This window comes from Daucus carota, chromosome 6 (genome assembly GCF_001625215.2).
Source record: "Daucus carota subsp. sativus chromosome 6, DH1 v3.0, whole genome shotgun sequence".
Classification (NCBI taxonomy): Eukaryota; Viridiplantae; Streptophyta; class Magnoliopsida; order Apiales; family Apiaceae; genus Daucus; species Daucus carota.
In genome coordinates, this window is record NC_030386.2 from 36,335,287 (window position 1) to 36,362,147 (window position 26,861).

At 31.8% G+C, this 26,861-nt stretch overlaps 2 protein-coding genes across 5 annotated transcripts; both read right to left on the minus strand.

Annotated features, from left to right (window-relative positions):
• Positions 1 to 356: 356 nt before the first annotated feature.
• Positions 357 to 10,973, minus strand: LOC108192807 (RNA-binding protein 1-like). 3 transcript variants are annotated; one of them, XM_017359299.2, is made up of 9 exons: positions 10,824 to 10,973; positions 9,555 to 9,706; positions 5,012 to 5,065; positions 2,731 to 2,843; positions 2,437 to 2,638; positions 2,299 to 2,360; positions 2,113 to 2,194; positions 746 to 875; positions 357 to 632 (listed from the first exon to the last, which is right to left on the minus strand). In XM_017359299.2, the coding sequence occupies exons 2-8, from the start codon at positions 9,631 to 9,633 to the stop codon at positions 781 to 783; spliced, it is 687 nt and encodes a 228-aa protein (XP_017214788.1). In that variant the 5' UTR covers positions 9,634 to 9,706; positions 10,824 to 10,973; the 3' UTR covers positions 357 to 632; positions 746 to 780. The 3 variants fall into 3 exon arrangements, with proteins under 3 accessions (XP_017214788.1, XP_063935754.1, XP_017214789.1); XM_064079684.1 differs by lacking the exon at positions 5,012 to 5,065; XM_017359300.2 differs by lacking the exon at positions 10,824 to 10,973 and having other exon boundaries at positions 5,012 to 5,134; positions 9,555 to 10,817.
• A 1,659-nt stretch (positions 10,974 to 12,632) lies between these two features.
• LOC108193064 (nuclear speckle RNA-binding protein A-like) lies at positions 12,633 to 22,617 on the minus strand. 2 transcript variants are annotated; one of them, XM_064079811.1, is made up of 7 exons: positions 21,359 to 22,617; positions 15,082 to 15,182; positions 14,789 to 14,990; positions 14,632 to 14,693; positions 14,446 to 14,527; positions 13,028 to 13,157; positions 12,633 to 12,912 (listed from the first exon to the last, which is right to left on the minus strand). In XM_064079811.1, exons 1-6 carry the CDS (start codon positions 21,435 to 21,437, stop codon positions 13,045 to 13,047), a joined length of 639 nt encoding a protein of 212 aa, XP_063935881.1. In that variant the 5' UTR covers positions 21,438 to 22,617; the 3' UTR covers positions 12,633 to 12,912; positions 13,028 to 13,044. The 2 variants fall into 2 exon arrangements, with proteins under 2 accessions (XP_063935881.1, XP_017215127.1); XM_017359638.2 differs by having other exon boundaries at positions 13,006 to 13,157; positions 21,359 to 22,609.
• Positions 22,618 to 26,861: the final 4,244 nt, after the last annotated feature.

The following is a 26,861-nucleotide window of genomic DNA, read 5'->3' on the forward strand; positions in this document are numbered from 1 at the left end:
ATCTATGTTAATATAATTTAGGGCACATTATTACTCAAAATGACTCAACTCTTCGGCAAAAGCCCACTCGGACTCGCCATTGCAGACTCATAAATAAATAAATTAAACTGTAATAACCTTAAAAATTAGTAATAGTGAAAATTTGGGCCAAACCAGGACATACACCGTTGGGACCGGTCACCTAACAATTAATATTTCTTCAATGAAAAATAATAAAGACTTTCAGGTATGCTGTAATTGTATATGTATATCCATGTTCAGAGAAACTACCCAAAAGGCTAAAAGCAATTATGTATGATAAAAATGTAGGCATTCAATTCATCATGATGGGAAGTTTATAATACTGGAGAATGAAATAAACTAAAAAAAAGAAAACCTTAAAAAGTATAGATTTATATTTTTGCCACTGCATGTTGAGAAATACCACTCCAAAACACCACAAAGACACTTCCACCAACACCATTTTACACAATCCGATAATATATTGAAATATAGCCAACGAAAGAGATTAAGGAAAAGAAAGGGAATGAAAAGGGTGTTCAAGTCATCTCTCAGATATCACAAACCCACCAGAAAATCGCCAGTTGCTGTGACTTTGCTCATAATAGTACTTCTCCCCGACTAGAGTGGGCCTGACAAGAAGAATAATTTCACAAGTTAGTTCAATGTGTTCCGTGATCAAATTCCAAAAACCTACTGGTCACCAACACCGAACAGACGTACACGTGGAGATAGTATATATCACCTGTCAAATTGCATACTTCAACTCCTTCCGCGATACTATTCAACTGACGTTGCACCAGGGCGTTGAACAAAGTGAGCAAAACCCAGCCTCAATCTAACATCGTCTTGGTCCTGTTCATCAAATTCATAACCTGCAAAATCAAATTTGACCATCTTATACGCCTTTGAAGTAGTGATGGTAAATTAACTGTATCAGCAAAATCAAGGTCCCTAGATATGCAATTATCACTTCCAGCATAAATATAAAAGCTTGTTAGAGCTGGTTGCTACTAATGGCCAGTGCTCAAGGAAAATAAGCCTACTATATCATACTATCAGAGAATATTTATTTCATTGAAAACATGGGCAACCCATAAATCAACTCAGATTTTGTGTCAGATTCGGAAGCCTTATTATTGCAGAGTCTCTTTGCATAGTTGTCTTCTCCAGTGACACGTTGAACCAGAATAAAACCTCTGGTCAGGAGATCAGGGCAGTCAATATCTTTATACAAACAGGTGGATTTAGAATGAAAAAGATATATCAGAGTATCTATTCTCCAGAGTTGAGTATTTTACTAAAAAGAAGAATCATAACACAGCCAAGCTTTAACTTTATCAAGTAATAAAAACATATATGAGCCATACTATCTGATTTCAAGTACTAAAATTATGTAAAGTCTTCGGATAAACCTAAAAGAAGATTTGCAATTGTTAGCTTTTGACAAAAAATATAAGTTCATTTAACATGTATCCAGAATCTATTTCCATCACTTAGCGGTAGAATCATTTGTCCATGACAGGCCAAAAGAGAGAGATAAACATACTACAAAATGAGACGGCAATCATATTTTTAAGGCACCACTTACCTAATTCGTCATTGGACAAAATATCAATATTATGACTCTAACTATGTAACAGCAGAATGATTCTACAACTTAATCCTTTCCTTAGAAAGTGTTGGTTATTCCATATTTTACATGCACAAGACATGTAATAGTGTAATGCACATCAGTGGTCAACTAATTATCACAGTGATCTAAAATTGTTGTAAATCTTTAGTCAATATGTGTTTTTAATGGCACCTGAATAATTCATAGATACGTGTATATACATGTTCATACAGTACACCTATCAAATACGTTGACATGGCTTTTTAATTACGAATACAGACAGGCAGCAGTATTGCACCGGCTATGTCGGAACTCAAAAGGCTAGAAAAACATCGAAATGATTAAGATTAACACACAGCCGTCAGAACAATGCTGAAGGTGTGCCCTTTCACAATTTTCATAACTAATTTCATGAAAGATATATGATATATCACGTAGAGCTATGAACTTAAGTATGCTATAGCTTAAAGATGAAGGTATGCTGACATCAAGCTCACCTTGTAGGCAATACAGAGCATTGGCTGCGTAACCTGGGCTCTCAAAATCGACAAAACAGTACACCAACGGGTCATCATTAGACTACAACAATTTACAGCCAACATGTAGTTAGCAAATTATTCATATTGAATATATCATGTATCCGTTTAATACATATAATTATATGAAGATACATATGCACTTACGTTTCTTGACGCCCTGGGAACAAACCTAACGCCTTTGTAACCTCGTAAGGGGCGAAATATATCTGCAGTCCCAAGTAAAGGAATACAACAGAAAAGAAAACAAATGCAACATGTGCTTTTACAAGCCATAAAGGATACGAGCTACTTCCCTGGGAGAGCAATCTTGAGGTAAGCCATCTACAAACAAAGTACAACTGGCATTTGGAGGTAGAAGACCCTCAGGTCCACTGCCTCCCACCAACTGGAGTTCTGCCATCGCTGGGTTTGAGCCTCCACTACCCATGATGCTGTGATCATCAATGGGAATGGTAACCTCACTTCTACTGTTAAAACAAAGAATCTGGCACACAGACTAGTATATCAGGACTGATATAGAAAATAACAGACGACGCAGTTAAAGCGTAAAATATGCAAGGTCAAAACCTTATGTACCTCACCACAGGAACAATAATCACTTGATGCTCGCAGAGAGTCCTCCGCTCTCATAACACGTTGGGCTCCTCTTCTGCCATCACTGCCATTATAGTCCTGGGCACCACGAACATCTACAGAACAAAGTACCAATGAAATTGTTCACGCCATTATAATCTTATATAAACAAAATTAATAAATACTTTACCAGGTGCAGCAAAAAAGAAGACTTTCAGATGACTGGAAAATATTTAGCAATCAAACACATGAACGTCTTCTATAAATAGAAGGGAACCAAGTATGCCAATATGTTACAAGGTTGCTAGGTTGCACACAGCTGATCCACTATGCCTAGAAGCAGCCACAGGGTGACAAAACATTCAAGGATTGGTTTAACCCAGATTCCTTTAAATTCTACCAAATATGTGGAGATTCTCTGTTGACTGGATTGGCTTGACGGATATATAATGTGTTCGTCTAACAGAGATTTGTTGGGAGATAACAAAAAATGAGGTTTGGGGAGGAAAACGTTTTGCTTTTTCTACAATTTAATAATAAGTCAGCCAAATGTTCAACTAGTTCAGCAGCCTTATCTCTAAAGTGAGTTCTTAAGCAAGAGGCTCCACAAATCCCAGAATAGTTGTGCTTCTGTTACTCATTAAAAAAAGTGCAATATTTGAGCATTGATGCAAGAATCAGCACCATAATAATATATCATGGTCGCCAAAGTCATTAAGATGTACAAATCGGTTATGCGTTTTTACTATATCCAAGTGCATATACAGTCAGGGATAATCCGATGCATTGAATGCACATACTTTCCACTCATGTCATCACTTGCCACATTCTTAAAGTGGAGCACATTGAAAGGAACCCAACCAATTGACCATATAGCTCAACAATTAAACAAGAAAAGGAAATGTGAAGAATGTGAAATCCTATTGTTACTGATGACAATAGCTGTCAAAATAAACAAAAATTATTGGTATAATAAGAAAGCAACAATCAACTCAGTTTCAATTGCGATACATGAAGACAAACAAAATTCAGACACACATATTGATATGTGCCCGTGGGGGTGTTTGTGCAGATATATACATAAAAAAATTATCAACAGAAATGAAACAAAAGTTTTCATATGGAAATGAAGACTACTACAAGTTAGCCTCGTTAGAAATCAGCCTGACTAACACGATTGAAATTTATGAACTAAAACCTCTAGTATGACCTAATAGCTCCTCACAATCTGCACACCTGAATACTTGAAGATCAGAATTTAACCCCATATTTTTTTCTCCACCAGGAATCTGGCAACTTGATAGTACATATTTGTACACATACTCAATCACAAAAACTGTAAACAAAAATATAACAAGGGAAAAATCAACAAGTCACCACAAATCAGCTACTTTCCCAATTTGTGCTCACCTAAAAATCTACTGGTTTTGAATTTAAACATAAACTATGACCAGATAAGAATCCCAGACAATCTTAGGCAACTCAAAAATATTTATTCAAAATTAAAAAAATAAAACCCCAACTTTTTTCCTACTTTCTAAGAAGCAGAATGTTATGAATATACATATATAAGCAAAATCATATATATATACATCACAGGACAAATACAAATCATATATACAAAACCAAAATCCTTAAATAATAACTATTGAGGTAATATCTTTTAAATGAAAACAGTCAGCATCTTACACCGACTATCAATAATTTCTTTATTAGACCTCAACTGAATCTATGAGATTCAAACTTTAAGAGTTTAGCCGTCTGGCCTTAAGAAAACTCCTTGCAATCTACATACATACAGATACATGACACAAACATGGGCGCACAAATTTATACATACAAATATATATATATATATATATATATATATATATATATATATATATATATATATATATATATATATATATATATATATCAAATAAAGATATAGACAGGCCACGATATAGCTATAAGATTAAAAAAAAATAGAATGAACATCAGATATGACCTCAAACAAATCCCTATAATTACACAAGAACAAGCTTCCTCCACCGAAAAAATGCTTGTAAATTGATGTATTCACATACACATATACATAGAGCTATTTACAGATCTATAGATTTGTATACATAGTACAGATATCTTAGATATAGACATACCTCAACTAAAGCTAAAAGATTCAGAAATTATATACAACTTAATACAAAACCTCAAAACACACCCAAACACAAGAATCACAAAATTCACAATTGAATCCTGAATCTTGTACTTTTATATATGCATTTGCAGATAGAGAAGTCACCGGAATTGAGGCAAGGGCGCAGCTCGAGGAGAGGGGGGAGATCAGGTTGTCTGCCTGCGGTATGCCTCCAGTAATAATCAGCCATTTTGAAAGTTTTAACACAAAACTAATGGACAGAGTAGCCTAAAATATAATATAAGAGAGGATACTAAGGACAGCAGGTTTGGTCAATACTCAGGTGGACTACACATTTCAATTCAGATTTCTTTAAAGAATTAGAAAAAGATAAACTTATCTTTTTAATTAAAAATAAAAATAACAGAATACAATCTCTACCATTTTTATAAAGATCATGGAGAATAATAAATCTTAATAAAGTACGTCAGACTTTTTTATACTACATTTCATACATCAGTTAATAAAAATAAGATATATAAACTTATCATTTAAAAACTATAAAATATTATAGACATATACATATACATATACATATATATAATAGGGGAGGGTTCCGGTACAAACTTTTTAAGTTGCGAACTTTCAAATTTCTTGAACTTTAGTTTTTTTAAATGCTAATTTCAGAAATAACTGAAATACGATTACTACACAATTAAAAAAACGTATTTCTGATAGTTTATTGTGAATAATTAGAATTATTTTGAAACGTTGTTCAACACCTATAACTTGAGTTCAACATTTCCTGTTGAACCGTAGTTATACTTGTTTTGAATCAAATATATAACTATTTTTAGAAAGGTATACATAAGTAATATATATCTATACACACACACATATATATATACATACATACATACATATACAGTAACGGAGGGAGGAGGGTCCAGGGGGTGCCCCGGCCCCTCCTAGGTTTGTGACAATTTTTGTCTATATATTTTCAGGAAAATGTATTATGTACAAAATTAAATATAAAATCTTTTACAACATGACATGTGTTAAGTTTTAACCTGTGCCAGATTCGCGGATTCGCTGGCTTGGGCGGTTCATTTTGTTTTAATTTTGTTTTATTTTATGTTTCAGTTTAATCTAAACAAATATTTTATTTTTTTAATTAATTTTTTACTTTGTAAATAAAAGAAGTCAAGAGAAAAATAAAATTCTTTCGATTTAAGAAGCGGAAGCAGCCAAGCAGGTGAATTAATTTTTTATTTACTGAAAAAAATAAAAGAGGACGGTACCTTATATAAATTTAATTAATTAAAAATATATTTTACAAATAATTTGAGAGGACTCCTCTCTAAAAAAACGGAACAAACCACATCGATACATTAATCTAATTACAAAAATCAAACAAATAAAATCAAATAACTGCTAAAATTACAAAAATAAATTAATTTCAGATTACAAAATAAATAAATTACAAAATTACAAGTGTTAAAAGTGAGATGTACTATGATTTGCAGCTTTGTAGTGTTTATTCAAACGAAGGCAATAGCTCGTGATTCACGGGCTGGACCGGTTCGGTCCTCCTTCGTGCTGCTTCGTTTGAATCGTCGGGTCGGGACGGGGCCGGTTTTTTTAGACAAGTGGTATTCGATTCGTCTAAAACAACGGTTCGAGCCGGGCTCAAACCGTTACGTGCCGATTTAAGCGAATTTTTTACCGGGCCGATTCCGAGTAGGCTGGTCGGAACCGCCCGATTGGCCACCTCTATCTGTGAGTCTCACTGCTTGTGACTCGTGTAGCTATCTTTCTCTCAAGTCTCCATCGTCGGCGACTTGATAATTAAATAATTAGATTTTCTAAATGGAGGGTCAAGATAGGGATTAAGCTTACTCATAAATACGCTAAAGAAAATGGACTTTGATTGCTGATATCGATATAAAATCGAATATATAATATTTTTAAATTTAACTAGTGTGTATGATTCGCCCCACCCCCACCCCCACCCCCACCCAACCCAACCCAACCCAAAAAAAAGGTTCTTGGCTCCATCACTGTACATATATAACTGATGTTCGTAGATGATGTTGAACTCGAATTATTAGTATCTTGAACACAACTTAATATAAAATTTTTAACTTACATTCTTCAATAGGAGATGATCTTTTTTTCCAATTATTTTTCACATGGACACCTAATACAACTAAGATATGACACGAGAAAAAGTTGTACATACATATATATAATTAAAAAAAAGTTATCAATTCCGTATAATTTCCGACTAAACTTGTATAAATATGTTTTTGCAAGACTGCAACATACTTATTATTGTTAAATATATTATTTCCGTAAACATAAATTCAGATTTTTTTCCAAATGATTTTTTTCATATTCCAAAAATCTCGGCGTATTAAATTCAGATTTTAAAAAATTCATTGAAATATAAGATATTAAATCAAGATTTTAAAAGTTTAGTATATTCGTGTTTAGATTTAAAAAAATCTTTTAGATGTGGGGGTATTCATTATAGATTACAAACGATCTTTTAAAATCTTCAAGTATTCAAAAACTTATTGACTTAGAAGGATTTTAGAAATTGATAATTTATGTTGGATTTCAAAGAGTTTTTTCTTATTTCGAAATCTCAAATAAAATGTAAGAGTTTCTTTTATATTTAGGCATAATGTTGTGAGGACTCTACAAAACTCTCGGTTAAATCAATCACCACAGTGTTTTAAAATTTATTTATTATTTAAAAATATAAAATATGAACCAAACACACCCCTTAAATGTATAGCTGTAGTATTTTTATGTAAGTAAGTGTGTGTGTGTGTAGAGGGCACATTCCATTACAAACTCTAAAAACCTCTCCAAAATCCATCATAAACGATACAAGTTGCTCTCTTAAGGTTCGCCATTTTCGTGAATATAAAATTTAAAAATGATATATTATTTATTATGTAAATTAATATTTCTAGCAAGACACAATGTTTATATGAAAAATTAAATTACAATTCACTAAGACAAATATAATTTTTAAATTTTTATATTCGAGATTTTTAGTAATTTTCCACCTGCACTTTTAGTGCATCACGTGTCATCATTAGTGAATGCTACAAGCTATAGTCCAAAAAATTGTATTTAAACATTCAATCCACCCAGCCCACTAAAGCCTCACCTAGATTCCCAAAAGGCCTCACGCAAGCTCCAGACACGTCCAAAAGCCTACCCTAGGCCTCACCGCAGTCCGCCCCACCAAGACGGTCCATCCCCGAGCCCCACAACCCTACCCATTCTCCTTTTTCTATGTAGTTTATATATAATTGATTTTTAGTGGAATAGGACCCTATATGTATATACATATACATATACATATATACATATCTATACTATACTATTAAAGCCGAAACATTAAAAGTTTGGTCGGTTGGTACTTGGGCCGAAAGTTTGGTCGGTCGGTACCTGGGCCAAAATATGGGCCTATGCATATAACCAGTTATTCACTTTGGCCGAAATACGGACCTATCTATATAACCAATTATTCTTTCTAAATAAAATATACTATTTTTTTTATATTTTCTAACTAAAAAACTCGATTTTCTAAAATAACATCGAGCGACATAGTAATTACCTTTTTAACTAAAACACGTTATCTTTTTCAGATTTCCTAACTAAGAAATCGATTTTCAACAATTAACACGGGCGACATATGTATAAAAACATAATATTATTATATATAATTATTAATAAATAACCGTGATATTTTTCAACCAAAATTAATTTAGATTATTTTTAAATACTCTAACGGTCTCACTTTAAAAGTGATATTATAAATCTATACTATATATTAATACTGTTAAAGCCGAAAGCCGAAAAATGAGAAGTTCAATTGGTTGGTCGGTCGATCAGTCGAGTTTGGTCAGACGGTTGGTATTCGACCCACGGACCTCATTAATTTATAATATGTTATAATATTTTTTTTTATTATCTATCAAATCAAAACTTAAAAAATTAGGTCACTATGATGGATCGATATTTAGGTTTACGCGTCTCTTTAACTTTTAATATGTTCTATACTATAATATTAATTATTAGTTGATTGGTTGATTTATATATGGGTTTATAGATCTCCTTGAATTATGACATGTAAACAAATATATTTAACATTCTCATCAAAATATATGTTCGACCTAATTTTTAATTAGTCATTTGACGGACTTAACTATTGAGAATTTATTAAGTTGTTAAATAAAAATTTATTTAACCACATTATTCTATCATAATTTTATCTTTACAATAAAATTAGTTATATTTAAACTACATATGATAATATAACAAATATTATAACCGCCCGTGCATTGCACGGGTTATAAGCGTGTGTGTGTGTGTGTGTGTGTGTGTGTGTATTAGACACTTTGAGTAGTATAAACATTGAGTTTTCATATGTAATTGATGGAATTTGAACACCAAACCTCTGTTTTGTTGTAAATACCAAATTTTAATATATTATCAATGTGGTTCGACTTCAAGCCTTAGAGTTTTGATACTAATATTACATACAATCGATTGACTATAAATTTTCTCATCTTTGGTTATAAATATACAATAGTCTGTAGATTCGTAATTGAAAATAAACACGTACACATAAACATGTTAGAATTTACATGTTGCAGTTGAGTTGAGCTATGTGAAATACACATACCTGATACCTGCGCCAAGGCCACCAGTCTAGTCTTCTTTGTAGCATAACACCGTATTTCAAATATCCTTCTTGATCCCATCAAATAGCATTCTGGATCCCGCCGAATGGGAAAAATGTTTCTTCATTCTCTCTCTCTCTATACATATATGGATCTATAAATACAAATTAAGCCAAATGAAATATGGTATCTCTTATATCTTTACACCTTTCAAATCGATGACACTTCTCCAGATATAAGATAGATACAAATGGTAGACTTGAAGGCTCAACTCAAGGTTTTTGAGTGGACAGTACCCAGAGACATAGATAGCTAGATCATTATTTCCAAAGTGTAAATGGATTCAGTGGTGGCCATTGATTAGAACTTGCAAGTTCGAGACAAAATTTCTTGAATGTTCACGATACTTAATATTATACCTATACTGTCATAAAAAATGACAGTATATTTTTTAATGATTGTGAATCAGGAAAAGATTGGTTTCTTCCAACTTCAATCTGTACCATGACTAGGCTGATACTAACAATTGTATTTATCGGTGATTAACAACCGAGCCTAACGAAAGAATATAACTTTCTTTTCCAATTAAAATATCAACAATTAATTTTAAAACACTTCAGATCCATCACCGCACCTTCATCATTATTTTACTTTTTTACATATGCAAAAGGCGAACTGATGGAACCAAGTAGTCCACTAATCAATTAGGTGATCTAACACTATGTCTGCCAGGTTTCAAAACTTCAAGGGATAGAGAGTTGAAGAAACATACAACCAAACAAATTTAATAGCACGGCACCCCATTTGTCAAATAGTGATTATACAGGTTTAGAACAAGTTTAAACAAATGGGTATCCACCCAAACACAAGAAGCCCTTAACAATCCTACAAAGATGAGACCTTTAAAACAACTATGGACCCGTTATACAGTTTATAGAGGAAATTCTAAGATCAAGCTAAAACGTGAAAATGGGCATGAAGTATAGAGATACATGAATTCACATATAGCAGGGTTTGGCAATTATATTATCAAGGAAACTAAAACTTATCAAGAAACAGCCAGTTGACAAACAAGAAGGATAAGTACACTTAACTTGCTGACTAAACTTTAAAACAGGATCATAAGATACAAAACAATTACAGCATAACAAGCACGGCATATTCTCAGAAATAGGTAAGATAAGAGGGGAGGAGGGAGGGGGAGAGAGAGAGAGAGAGAGAGAGAGAGAGAGAGAGAGAGAGAGAGATATGTGTGTGTTTCAGAAACGTACTCTTGGAGCGAGTTGAGATGCTGTTTGGGATGGGAAAGATAGAAAAGGGGTGGCAATTTCATACAGTATCCGTTACCCGTAACGCCGCCCAGATTCGACCCAATTTACAATGCGATTTGTTGACATGAAATTCGAAACTTATCTGAAAATCACTTCATTAACACGAACCGGATCCAAAATAATCAGAAATTAGAATTTTATTTCTAAAAATTTTAATTTTCAGTTTTATTCAATTATAAGTAATATTTTGTTTTACTGGAAACGTGCGTAAATAAACAAAAAAAATTGATAAATTAGATAAATAAATTTTTTCTTTGCTAAACAGCTCAAAAATTATTTATGAACAAAAGGGAAAAACATAATAAATTGCCATTTGTACGTCATACTTTATCAATAGTTAAAGACTAAAACCGCAAGAGATAATTATTGCAATTATTAAAGATAAAATCACTATCTTTTCACATAAGTTAAAAAGGTAACCCTAATTTGTATATATTAAATTCACTACGCTATTCAAAATAATAATATATAATTTACGTTGTGATTTATAGTAATAGTTTAGCATGACAAGTATATAATTTAAATTGTTTATTTAGGTAATTTTATATTATAGATGATTTATGAAAATGACTTATGAAATATTAAAATATACAAAAAAAATTGGAAAAATCATTTAAATTATCAAATCGATTTTTACTAAAAAAGAAAATAATTTACCCAAAAATAACACATGTTATCAATTTATGAAATAGGTGGATAGTTGAAATTGATTTATTATATTAACGAGCTACGATCATTCATAATGACATGTTCGAATTTAGGGATATGCATATAAAAATTTTATATACAAATCAATCATAATCCAAATACATTTAATAGTTATCTCCTTTCATTCATATTTCTCTCTCCCACTCCTTTTCAACCTTCTTATAACTCGTCTATACATATTTATATATCTCACCTATAAGTGTGTTTTAACATTCTATCATGTATCAATTGAACGATATTATATATAATCACCAGTCGGTCGGTCGATCATTTGTTGTCTTATTATTATCTTTTCATTTAAGTTTATCAATACAAGATGATTTATTTTTTGAAAAATTGTATGATTATCTGTTTAATAGTTAGTTGTCTAGAACTCGATCGATTTGGCTAATAATTCGACTAAGTACTACTCTAACTCTTTTCCTAACTAATTCTATATTATTTGAACGATAACTCAATTCTGAATCTAACTCGGATAAAACTCGATATAACTCAAACCAAACTCGAGACATCTTAAATTAGACATTAAAAAATCTAATAAATAAAAAAAGTTTAAAAACTAAAAAGATTAAACATAATAAGTAATAACATAATTATCTAACACTCGTAAAATTTAATGTAGCATCTAATATACATATATTAATTATAATTTAATCTCCAAATTTAATCTCCACAATCAATCTATGAATACATCCAAAACAATTTTCCGAGTATTGCACAATTAACTCGATAAAATCACCGAGTCAAATTATAATTTGATATTTAGGATAGAGGCTAGTCCTTTGAGTATCATGATCCATTGAACACTATCACCGACACCGAGTATAATTCTTGGATCACAAGACAAATCTATAATTTTTAATTCTTTTTATTTGTTTTTTTGCCAAGATAATTTTTAATTTTTTAAGGTGCTCCCAATCTCTCAAACACACTTTATAGTAAATTTTGAAACTACCTAAAAGGCTAAGAGCAATTATGTACGACAAAAATGTAGGCATTCAATTCATCGTTATGGGAAGTTCATAATACAGGAGAAAGAAATAAACTAGAAAAAACCTTAAAAAGTATAGATTTAAATTTTTGCCAATGCACGTTAAGAAATCCCACGCCGAAACACCAGAAAGACACTTCCAGTAACAACATTTTACACAATCTGACAATGTATTGGAATATAACCAAAGAAAGAGATTAAAGAAGGAGAGAATAAAAGAAAGATGAAAAGGGTGTTCAAGTCATCTCTCAGATATTACAAACCCACCAGAAACTCGCCAAGTTGCTGTGACCTTGCTCATAATAGTACTTCTCCCCGACTAGAGTGGGCCTGCCAAGAAGAATCATTTCATGAGTTAGTTCAATGTGTTCCATGATCAAGTTCCAAAAAAACCTACTGGTCACCAACATCGAACAGACGTACACGTGGAGATGGTATACATCACCTGTCAAATTGCATACTTCAACTCCTTCCGCGATACTCTTCAACTGACGTTGCACCAGGGCATTCAAGAAAGTAAGCATAACCCAGCCTTAATCTAACATCGCCTTGGTCCTGCTCGTCAAATTCATAACCTGCAAAATCAAGTTTGACAATCTTATAAGCCTTTTGAAGCAGTGATGGCGAATAAGTGTATCAGCAAAATTAAGGTCCCTAGATGTGCAATCATCACTTCCAGCATAAATTGAAAAGCTTGTTAGAGCTGGTTGCTACTGCCTACTAATGGCCTTCTTGGTATGCGCAGAACAAAAATACGAGATACATGCCAGTGCTCAAGGAAAATAAGCCTATTATATCATACTATCAGAGAATATTTATTTCATCGAAAACATAGGCTCAAACCCATAAATCAATTTAGATTTTGTGTCAGATTCGGAAGCCTTATTATTGCAGATTCTCTTTGCTCAGTTGTCTTCTCCAGGGACACATTGAACCAGAATGAAACCTCTGGTCAGGAGATCAGCGCAGTCCATATCTTTATACAAACGGGCGGATTTAGAAAGAAAAAGATATATCAGAGTATCTATTTTCCAGGTTGAGTAGATTACTAAAAAGAAGAATCATAACACAAACAAGCTATATCTTTATAAAGTAATTAAACAAATATGAGCCATAATATCTGATATCAAGTGAGTACTAAATTATGTAAAGTCGTTGGATAAACCTAAAAGAAGATTTGGAATTGTTAGCTTTTGACAAAAAATTTAAGTTCATTCAACATGTATCCAGAATCTATTTCCATCACGTAGTGGTAGAATCATTTGTCTATGACAGGCCTAAAGAGAGAGATATACATGCTACAAAATGAGACGGCAATCATAATTTTAAGGCATTACTGACCTAACTCGATTGGACAAAATATCAATATTATGATTCTAACTATGTAACAGCAGAATGATTCTACAACTTAATCCTTTCCCTAGAAAGTGTTGGTTATTCCATATTTTACATGCATAAGACATGTAATAGTGTAATGCACATCAGTGGTCACCTAATTATCACAGCGAATCTTAAATTGTCGTAAATCTTTAGTCAAATTACGTGTATTTAATTGTACCTGAATAATTCATAGATACGTGTATATACATGTTCATACAGTACACCTAACAAATACGTTGACTTGGCTTTTCAATTACGACTACAGACAGGCAGCCACATTGCACTGGCGATGTAGGAACTCGAAAGGCTAGAAAAACATGGAAATAAATAAGATTAACACACAGCAGTCAAAACAATGCTGAAGGTGTGCCCTTTAACAATTTTCATAACTAATTTCATGAAAGATATATGATAGATCATGTAGAGCTATGAACTTAAGTACGCTATAGCTCAAAGACGAAGGTATGCTGACATCAAGCTCACCTTGTAGGCAATCCAGAGCACTGGCTGCGTAACCTGGGCTCTCAAAATCGACAAAACAGTACACCAACGGGTCACCATTAGACTACAACAATTTACAGCCAACATGTAGTTAGCAAATTATTCATATTGAATATATCATGTATCCGTTTAATACATATAATTATATGAAGATACATATGCACTTACGTTTCTTGACGCTCTGGGAACAAAGCTAACGCCTTTGTAACCTAGAAAGGGGCGAAATATATCTGCAGTCCCAAGTGACGGAATACAACAGAAAGAAAAGAAAAAAAAAGAGAGAGAAACAAGTGCAACATGTGCTTTTACAAGCCACAAAGGATACGAGCTACTTCCCTGCGAGAGCAATCTTGAGGTAAGCCATCTACAAACAAAGTACAACTGGCATTTGGAGGTCGAGGACCCTCAGGTCCCCTGACTCCCACCAACTGGGGTTCTGCCATCGCTGCGTCTGAGCCTCCACTACCCATAACGTTGTGATCATCAATGGGAATGGTAACCTCACTTCTATTGTTAAAACAAAGAATCTGGCACACAGACTAGTATATCAGGACTGATATAGTAAATAACAGATGACGCAGTTAAAGCGTAAAATATGCAAGGTCAAACCCTATGTACCTCACCACAGGGACAACAATCACTTGGTTCCTCGGCTCTCATAACACGTTGGGCTCCTCTTCTGTCATGACTGCCATTATAGTCCTGGGCACCACGAACATCTACAGAGCAAAGTACCAACGAAATAGTTCGCACCATTATAATCTTATATAAACAAAATTAATAAATACTTTACCAGGTGCAGCAAAAAAGAAGACTTTAAGATGACTGGAAAATATTTAGCAATCAAACACATGAACGTCTTCTATCAATAGAAGGGAACCAAGTATGCCAATATGTTACAAGGTTGCTAGGTTGCACACAGCTGAATCTACTATGCCTAGAAGCAGCCACAGGGTAACAAAACATTCAAGGATTGGTTTAACCCAGATTCCCTTAAATTCTATCAAATATGGGGAGTTTCTGTGTTGGCTGGATTGGCTTGACGGATATATAGTGTGTTCGTCTAACAGAGATTTGTTGGGAGATAACAAAAAATGAGGTTTGGGAAGGAAACTGTTTTGCTTTTTCAATAAATTACTAATAAGTCAGTCAAATGTGCAACTCATTCAGCAGCCTTACTTCTAAAGTCAGTTCTTAAGCAAGAGCCTCTACAAATCTCAGAATACTTGTGCTCCTGTTACTCATTAAAAAAAGTGCAATATTTTAGCATTTTATGCAAGAACGGGCACCATAATAAATATATCGCGGTCGCCAAAGTCATTAAGATGTATCAATAGGTTATGTGTTTTTACTATATCCAAGTGCATTTACAGTCAGGGATAAAACGATGCATTGAATGCACATACTTTCCACTCATGTCATCACTTGACACGTTCTTAAAGTGGAGCATAATGAAAGGAACCCACCCAATTGGCCATATAGCTCAACAATTAAACAAGAAAAGGAAATGTGAAGATTGTGAAATCCTAGTGTTACTGATGACAATAGCTGTCAAAATAAACAAAACGTTCAGGTATAATAAGAAAGCAACAATCAACTCAGTTGCATCTGGCTCATTGTCCATCAGCCCAAATCAATCGCCATGAGATTACTGAATAGGGAAACACATAGTATCAATGAACAAAATAAAAATAGTGTCCAACCCTGATAGTGCAGTGCAAGATTACTCAACAGAGAAAGACCCGAATGATTATTGAACAAAACATTAACAGATAAAAGTACAACGTGAAGCTAATATCCTGCATTCCTGCACCTGAACTACACCTACGCGATGATAAAAAGGTGAAAAAGAAGCACCAGGTTTTATGAATTCGCCAGAAGAACTATTCTAGTAGTTGCATACATATTATTGGTTTAGTTTCTTTTGTTAGTTTAGAAACCTCAACTACTCACAATAGAACCAGAAAGACAAAGAATTACAGCTAAAATTTATCCTTAAATGTTAATAATTTCACAGACTACCCATGCAAGAAAGTCTTCAAGGTAATTAAAAGATATAGAAAGTATTTCAATGCAATTATAACATATACATTCAAATCCCTCTACACTAATCAGCACAATCACTGTGCCATTTGTTATGAACTAACAAGCATATGATACCTTTTGGAAAAAGGTCTTTAAGCCAGTTAATCGGTTGAAATAAGTATTACGGAAATTATCAAATAAACTTGAAAATGAAGTGAAATTATCAAATAAACTTGAAAATGAAGTTAATGAAATATTTGCTCCTATTAGAATTATAACAATATCATCAACCCTCAAATTTCAATTGTGATACATGAAGACAAACAAAATTCAGAAACACATATTGATATGTGCCTGTGGGGGTGTTTGTGCAGATATATACATAAAAAAATTTATCAATAGAAATGAAACAAAAGTTTTCATATGGAAATGGCGACTACTACAAGCTAGCCACATTATAAATCAACCTGACTAACACAATTCAAATTTATGAACTAAAACCTCTAGTATGACCTAATAGCTCCTCACAATCTGGACACCTTGAATACTTAAAGATCACAATTTAACCCCATAATTTTTTTCTCCACCAGAAATCTCGCAACTTGATAGTACATATGTACAAATATTCAATCACAAAAACTGTAAACAAAAATATAACAAGGAAAGAATCAACAACTCGACACAAATCAGCTACTTTCCCAATTTGTGCTCACTTAAAGATCTAACTGCTTTTGAATTTAAACATAATATATGACCATATAAGAGTCCCAAACAATCTTAGGCAACTCAAAAATATTTATTCACAATTAAAAAAATAAAACCCTAACCTTTTTCCTACTTTAGAAGGATCAGAATGTTATGAATATACATATATACGCACAATCATATATATATAAATATACATCATAGGAAAAATACGACACATATAAAAAACCAGGATCCATAACAACTAGTGGAATAATATCTGTTAAATGAAAACAGTCAGCATCTTACACCAACTATGAGTAATTTCTCTATTAGACCTTAACTGAATCTATGAGATTCAAACTTTAAGAGTTTAGCCGTCTAGCCTTAAAAAAACTCCTTGCAATCTACATACATACAGATACATGACACAAACACGGGCGCACAAATTTAGACATACATATATATACAAATAAAGATATAAACAGACCACAATATAGCTATAAGATTAAGAAAGAATTAAAATTTGAACATCAGATATGACCTCAAACAACTCCCTATAATTACACAAGAACAAGCTTCCTCAATTGAAAAAATGCTTGTAAATTGATGTATTCACACACGCATATACACAGAGCTATTTGCAGATCTACAAATTTGTATACACAATATAAATATCTTAGATATAGACAGACCTCAACTAAAGCAAAAAGAATCAGACATCATATACAACTTAATACAACTCCTCAAAACACACCCAAACACAAGAATCACAAAATTCACAATTGAATCCTGAATCTTGTACTTTTATATATGCATTTGCGGATAGAGAATTCACCAAAATTGAGGCAAGGGCGCAGCTCGAGGAGAGAGGGGAGATCAGGGGAGGTATCTGGTTGTCTGTGTGCAGTAAGCATCCAGTAATAATCAGCCATTTTGAAAATTTTAACACAAAGCTAATGGACAGAGTAGCCTGAAATTTGTTTTGTGACAGGATTTCTATGTTTGTTTTACCAGGGAAGAAATAACAAGTAACAGACTATACAGGCGCAGGGGGGGGGGGGGGGGGGGGGGGGCTCTAATATGAGAGAGGAAACAGATGACAGCAGGTTTGGTCAATACTCAGGTGGACTACAAATTTCATTCAGATTTCTTTAAAGAATTAGAAAAATATAAACTTTTAATTGAAAATAGAAATAATAGAATACAATTTCTATCATTTTTATAAAGATCATGGAAAATAACAAATCAGTTAATAAAAATAAGATATATAAATTTATAATTTTAAAACTATAAAATATTATAGACATATACATATATATAATAGGGGAGGGTTCCGGTACAAACTTTTTAAGATAAGAACTTACAAACTTCTTGAACTTTAGTTTTTTTAATTGCTAACTTCATAAGTAACTGAAAAACGATTACTACACAATTAAAAAACATAATTCTGATAGTTTATTACTTTATTGTGAATAATTGGAATTTTTTGTAACGTTGTTCAACACCTATAACTTGAGTTCAATATTTCCTGTTGAACTGTAATTATACTTGTGTTGAATCAAATATATAACTATTTTTACAAAGATATAAATAAGTAATATATAAATACACACACCATGGTTTTCATGTCGGTCGACTAGTCGGCGACTAAACGGTGAATGGATGTCGACTCAACATGTCGACTAGGTGAATGTCGATATTTCGGTCGCTTGGTCAACTAAGCGGTCGACTAGTCAACGACTAGTCGACTAGTCGAGTTTGGGCCACCGACTAGTTGACTGTTTTTCTGCAATATGCATTCTGCATAAATTTTGTTATTTGTTTACTGTACTGCCACATCACACCAGTATCACATAATTGATATTTATCAATTGTTAGCTTGATACATATGTTACGTGATAGCGAGTACTTTGCTTTGTTGTTAACTAGTTTCGCTTTTCATCGTTCTCTTTAAGTGTCCGATTCTTAATTCCTTAGAATCTGAAATAAAATATTATCGAAGGTACATAATACAAATATATGTATGTGTGTGTATATGTATATAATATATTTTTAATTTATAATAAATATTTTTTTTTATCAACTAGTCAACGACTAGTCAACTAGCGGGAGGTCTATCGACTCACCTCGACTCATCGACGTGACAACCATGACACACACACACATGTAGATATATATATATATATATATATGTCCTGGTTCTTGTTTTCAACACAATAATAACTGATGTTCGTAGACAATGTTGAACTCGAATTATTAGTATGTTGAACACATGTAATATAAAAAAAATTATTTATTTATTTTTTAATAGGCGATATTTTTTTCCAACTATTTTTTACATGGACATCTAAAACAACTAAGATATGACATGTACGAAAAAGTTGTACATGATATATATATATATATATATATATATATATATATAGGTGCTCAAATGAGAACCCCATATCTCTGTGAGAAATGAGAACTAACCTAAGCCATTAGATTAATCTAATCTAATGGCCCCCCTAGTATTCACCACACACAATGAATCTGTACCCTCTCACACATGATCCACAGATTCCCTTCCGTTTTTAAATTGATTTTTCCCGTCAATCGGTAAACTTTTTTCAAAATCCGACTTCACTGAATTTTTATTCATCTCCCAACGATCAATTTGCATACCATATGTGCTATGCTTCGACAAAGTTCTCATTTTAATCTCATTTTAAGGGTTCTCACTAGAGTAACCCTCTACACACACACACACACACACACAAAAGTTATCAATTCCATACAATATCCGACTAAACTTGTATATATATTTTTTGCAAGACTGCTGCAACATGCTTAAGTTAATATTGTTAAATATTTTACTTCCGTAAATGGGGTGTATTCAATATAGATTCCAAATGATTTTTCTCATATTCCAAAAATCTCGGCATATCAAATTTAGATTTTAAAGAATTCATTAAAATCTAAGATATTGAATCAAGATTTTAAAAGTTTTAATATATTCATTTTTAGATTTGACAAAATCTTTTAGATGTCATGGTATTCATTATAGATTACAAACAATCTTTTAAAATCTTCAAGTATTCAAAAACTTTTTGACTGTGAAGGATTTTATAAATTGATATTTATGTTGGATTTCAAAGAGTATTTTTTTCTTATTTCGAAATCTCAAATAAATCTAAGAGTTTCTTTTATATTTAGGAACAATGTTGTGTGGACTCTAAGAAACTATCGGTTATATCAACTACTACATTCTTCTAAAATTCATTAATTATTAAAAAAATTAAATTACGAACTAAACACACACCCTAGATGTATATCTATAGTATTTTTATGCAAGTGTGTGTGTGTAGGGCACATACCATTACAAACTCTATAAACCTCTCCAAAATCCATCATTATTGATACAAGTTGCTCTCTTAAGGTTCACCATTTTCTTGAATATAAAATTTAAAAATGATATATTATTTATTATATAAATTAATATTTCTAGTACGATTCAATGTTTATATGACAACTTAAATTACAATTCATTAAGACAAATATGATTTTTAATTTCTTTATACTCGAAATTTTTAGTAATTTTCCACTTGCACTTTTAGTGCATTCCGTGTCATCGTTAGTGAATTCTGCAAGTTATAGTCAAAAATCTGTATTTGAACATTCAATCCACCCGGGCCCATTAAAGCCTCACCTAGGTTCCAACAGGCCTCATGCAAGCTCTAGACACGTCAAGGAGCCTGCACTAGGCCTCACCGTGGTCTGTCCCACCAAGACGGTCCATCCCAGGCCCCACAACCCTTCCCATTCTCCTGGTTCCTATTTAGTTTCTATTTAATTGTTTTTTATTGGAGTATGACCCTCTATGTCTATATATATGTTATATAAATATTTCAGACACTTTGAGTAGTATAAACATTGAGTTTTCATATATAATTGATGGAATTTGACCACCAAACCTCTGTTTTATTGTAAATACAAAATTTTAATATATTATCAATGTGGTTCGACTTCCGGCCTTAGAGTTTTGATACTAATATTACATACAATCGATTGACTATAAATTTTCTCACCTTTGGATATAAATATACAATAGTCTGTATATTCGTAATTGAAAATAAACACGTACACATAAGCATGTCAGAATTTACATGTTGCAGTTGAGTTGAGCTATGTGAAATACACATACCTGATACCTGCGCCAATGCCACCAGTCTAGTCTTCTTTGTAGCATAACAGCGTATTTCAAATATCCTTCTTGATTCCATCAAATAGCATTCTGGATCCCGCCGAATGGGAAAAATGTTTCTTCATTCTCTCTCTCTCTATATATATATATATAGATCTATAAATACAAATTAAGCCAAATGAAATATGGTATCTCTTATATCTTTACACCTTTCGAATCGATGACACTACTCCAAATATAAGATGGATACAAATGGTAGACTTGAAGGCTCAACTCAATGTTTTCGAATGGACAGTACCCAGAGACATAGATAGCTCGATCATTATTTCCAAAGTATAAATGGATTCAGTGGTGGCCATTGATTAGAACTTGCAAGTTCGAGACAAAATTTCTTGAATGTTCACGACACTTAATATTATACCTATACTGTCATAAAAAATGACAGGTATATTTTTTAATGATTGTGAATCAGGAAAAGATTGGTTTCTTCCAACTTCAATCTGTACCATGACTAGGCTGATACTAACAATTGTATTTATCGGTGATTAAAAACCGAGCCTAACGAAAGAATATAACTTTCTTTTCCAATTAAAATATCAACAATTAATTTTAAAACACTTCAGATCCATCACTTCACCTCCATTAATTCTTTTTTTGTAATTTACATATGCAAAAGGCAAACACCTGGAACCAAGTAGTCTACTAATCAATTAGGTGATCTAACACTATGTCTGCCAGGTTTCAAAACTTCAAGGGATAGAGAGTTCAAGAAACATACAGCCAAACAAATATAATAGCACGGCACCCATTTGTCAAATAGTAATTATAGAGGTTTAAAACAAGTTTAAACAAATGGGCATCCATCCAAACACAAGAAGCCCTTAAGAATCCTACAAAGATGAGACCTTTAAAACAACTATGGACCCATTATACAATTTATAGAGGAAATTCTAAGATCAATGGGCATGAAATATAGAGATACATGAATTCATATATAGCAGGGTTTGACAATAATATTATCAAGGAAATTAAAACGTATCAAGAAACAGAGAGTTAACAAACAAGAAGGATAAGTACACATAACTTGCTGACTAAACTTAAAAACATGATCATAAGATACAGAAGGAGTACAGCATAACAAGCACGGCATATTTTCAGAAATAGGTAAGATAAGAGGGGAGGAGGGAGAGAGAGAGAGAGAGAGAGAGAGAGAGAGAGAGAGAGAGAGAGAGAGATATGTGTGTTTGAGAAACGTACTCTTGGAGCGCGTTGAGATGCTGTTGGAGATGAGACAGATAGAGGTAGCTCTGTTTTACAGTGGCAAACTTCACAAACAAAAAATTAGCAAAAAAATAAAATAAAATTCACAAACAAACAAGATTTCCTTTTTTGTGATAAATCAGAGAAATTATTTTTTTTTTCCTCTCTGCTAAACAGATTAAACTAATTATTTATGAATAAAGGAAAAAAAAATAGTTAATTACCATTTATCCAGCATAGTTTACCAATAGTTCAAGGTTAAAACTGCAAAAGACAATTATTATGATTTTATTATAGGTAAAATAAATCACAAGAGACGTATAATCTTTTTACATAAGTTAAAAAGATAACCCTAATTTATTTGGAAAAATATATTTTACATCTAAATCTCTTTGTGCTATTTAAATAATAACTTATGAATTATATTATAACTTATAATGTTCATTTGTGTTGAACAACTGTCACAAAGAAGACCAATTATCTATATTAAATTATTGGAAATATGTTTTTAATTGTGTGTAATCATTTTTCATTTAAATTTATGAAGTTAGCAGTTCAAAAAATTAAAGTTCGAGAATTTTGTAAGTTTATAGTTCAAAAAATTTATACCGGAACCCTCCTCTTTTAAATATATATGTATATGTCCATAAATTAATAAATTTATATATCTAATTTTTGTTATGTGATATATATGAAATGTAGTATAATTTTTAAGATATTTTTTTTAAACATAATATTTGAAATATTATTTCTGAAATATCTTCGTGCTCATATACAAGTAATAATTTTGATTAATGGCGAGGTTCAAGTAATTCCCAAATATCAAGTAACAATTTTGAGTAATGGGAGATTTAAATAATCTCCGAATATCAAGTGATTGTCATATAAAATATTTAGTATCTTTTTTTTATAAATAAGTTGGTTCAATAATAAAAAATCGCATCTACATAAACAGTCGAGTCGAACAAACAAAACACAAAAACAATCACTGATCAATCCATTCTTCTTGGAGATAAAATCACGTGATTTGTTGAAGATGATATTTACACATACTTCGTCACCTTCGCTTCCGTCATAATCAGTTTGAGCTATCGACTGAGAATGCAATCCTCAAAGTTTATGTATTATATTTTGAAATTAATTCTGAACACACACAACGATGTAAATAAAATTAAAATAATTTTTAAAATATGTATTTAGATTTAGAATTTGAAATTATTTTTTTTATATAAACGATGTAACTTATTTTAAAATTTCAAAATAAATACGTATTTAAAAAATTATATTAAATTTTTTACATCATTGTGTGTGTGCAGAATTAATTTCAAAATATAATACATAAATTTTGAGGGGTTACAGGGGTAAAGTAGCTGTTAAAAAGTAATATACACAGTGCTACCTCTCAAACAGTTAAAGTTAACGGCAGATTTGGACGGAATAGTGATTAGGGGTTACAACTTGCACGAGAATGTTAAGTGTAGGGTGTATATTGCCACGTTTTAAAGTTCATGTATTAAACTGCGTTTGGAGCAAATTTAGAAGTTACAAAGTGTAATCAACTCTTTAATGAATTACTGACATATATAAACTAACAATTTTATGGATAATATTGTTCGAGCAATATAACTAAAAACATGCACTAAATCAGGAGCCCAAAAATTAAGGACATTGTAATTTAGCTTCATACGTAAGCTCTAATTTTAAACAAGAAACGAAATTTGAGTTGACAATGAAATTTTCGTTTCTATTCAGCCTGCAGAGTGTCTTGCACGAGCTTTTTATTGTAAAATTTTGTGGTCAAATTATACCAGTACGTACATGCTAGCTACAAGAAAATCAACAAGGCAGGAGAAAAATGTGGCTCTTAATTAGACAAGTGACTGCAGGTACTGAATACAGAGACGACCGTCTGATCAGAACAATACCGCATCGTTCAATACACATATGATACTTGAAATTATACATATTATCATAAAATACAAGCAGCAAAATGAAAAACCAAAGTTTCATTTCATTAGTAAAGCGAGAGTTACATAATAGAGTGATGGATTATTACACGTAATAGAGGGATAAAAGATTACGCAATAGAGATCGAGATAGAGGCGGATCCTGATGGGGGGGTCGACTGATCATTTAAATTTTTGTCTTTAATTATAATTAAATAATGCATGAAACAGTAAATAATTACATAATGTAAATATTAAAATTTTGTTTTCTATTTTATTTTTTTTGGTATCCACCATTCTAATCAAGGTGAACATAACTTATTTATGTGTGAACCAGTAAATAATTATATAATACGAATATTAAATTTTTCCCTCATATATATTCTGATTAATAATCATTACAAAATATGGTATACGACCTCTGTTATTTTCGGACCTGGATCCGCCACTGGATCGAGGTGGTGGCTTAACAGGGGATGCGAATTCGGAAAGTCTACATAGCACATGCAAAACTTTGAACTTCTTGACATGGTTGATCTCGGGTTTTCAAACAGGCGCAGACTTCCACAAAAGCAACACGAGTCCATAAAATACCTCCTTGTATCATAGCCCCTAGCAAGGTCGTCGAAAGCAACATTAGAGAAGATGAGTAATCCATAGACGACGAACGATAAGAATGTTAATCTCATTTTTACAGAATGTTTATGTTGTTAATATAGATGGAGCCGTTATTTATAGCGGTAGAATTGAATGAGAGAGACGCTCCACGACAACACAATACCTACATTTAAGGCTGCAGGACAAAACTCTCTCGTAGGTTTGCATGTTCGTAATGACAATAATGATTACTCCCTCCGTCCCACCCATTTCTTTACACTTTCTTTTTTGGGGTGTCTCATCCAATTCTTTACATTTCAAAACTTACCAAAAATAGTTAATGGGTCCCACCACTTCTCCACTTTTTTTTCCTTTTCACACTACTTTTACACTATCTTCTTTTTATACATTAAAAATCAATGTGTCCCACCACTTTATCCACTTTTCTTCCTCTTTTCCACTACTTTATACATATTACTTAACATCCGTGCCTAACCCATTTGATAAGAAATGGGTGGGACGGAGGGAGTATGTTATTAAGAGGTTTATAAAATAAAGGATATGAACAACAAAAAGGGTTTGCTTGCTGCGTTGTTCAAGACTCCAAGTGTCAGTAAACAAAAATATTTTTTTTACGGCTGTAGAAAAATAAATGTTATGGCATAAGCTCCACCTCATTTGGAAGGCGTGAAACCAAATAGACACTTTTTTGACAATAAGCGAAATCATATTTTGCTACAACATCAAAAATATCGAATACCAATGTCAAGCGTATTAAAATTTGGTTGAAATCAACTAAATTTTTTATTTAATAAAAGTGATCATTATACTATTATGAAAAGATTTTTATCTTTGTTAGGATTATAATTATTATTGTATTGTCATTAGAAGAATTTCATGTTATTAGGATTTTATTATTAAAAATTTCAATATTGGTTAGGATTTTATAATTATAGTTATTATATTATGCAAATATTTCTATATTAATTACGATTTTATAATTTAATAATTAAAATAATTTATATTGATATTAAATATTAATATATCAATATTAGATATCAGATATTAATATATTAATGCATAAGATTAATATATTAATTCATAATATTAATATATTTATGCATAATGTTTTTATATCTCAATAATTTAATTTAAATAAATATGTCAAAAGACTCAAAACACATTATATTTTGATAAATAATAAATTTTAAAAATTTATATAACCACATGCTGGCTTAATACTAATTAGACCTGACAATCGTGTCGTGTCGTGTACTTGAAGGTAAAACCTATATCCGACCTGTTTCAGTTTCGTGTACCTAATCTCAAACCCATACCCGTTTCAAAATGTGTCGTGCATTTTTCGTGTAGTTTTCGTACACATTTAATATAAATATAATAATTAAATTTAATTAAAATATTTTTAAAAAAGCACATTTTTATATATTATATAATGAAATATATACATTATTTATGTATTATACAATGAAATATATACATTTTTTTATGTATTATACAATGAAATATATATTAAATCTCTATATATGTATACAGTGGTCTACAAATTTGTACACACACACACATATATATATGGATAAGATCAAACAAAAACTTTTTTAAGTTACAAACTTACAAATTTTTTTTTTGAATTTTTTTATTCTACCATCGTGTTAATCTTTAGTTATAGAAATTATTCATGT

Coding starts and splice junctions, on each gene's coding strand:
- LOC108192807 (XM_017359299.2), bottom strand. CDS start 9,633: ATGGGATCAAGAAGGATATTTGAAATACGGTGTTATGCTACAAAGAAG. Junction 2,844..5,011: donor GCGCCCTTGCCTCAATTCCG/GTGACTTCTCTA, acceptor TTTGTTCTGTAG/ATGTTCGTGGTGCCCAGGAC. Junction 876..2,112: donor TGCTCTGTATTGCCTACAAG/GTGAGCTTGATG, acceptor TTGATTTTGCAG/GTTATGAATTTGATGAACAG.
- LOC108193064 (XM_064079811.1), bottom strand. CDS start 21,437: ATGGAATCAAGAAGGATATTTGAAATACGCTGTTATGCTACAAAGAAG. Junction 14,694..14,788: donor CTCTCGCAGGGAAGTAGCTC/GTATCCTTTGTG, acceptor TTGGGACTGCAG/ATATATTTCGCCCCTTTCTA. Junction 14,528..14,631: donor TTCCCAGAGCGTCAAGAAAC/GTAAGTGCATAT, acceptor AAATTGTTGTAG/TCTAATGGTGACCCGTTGGT.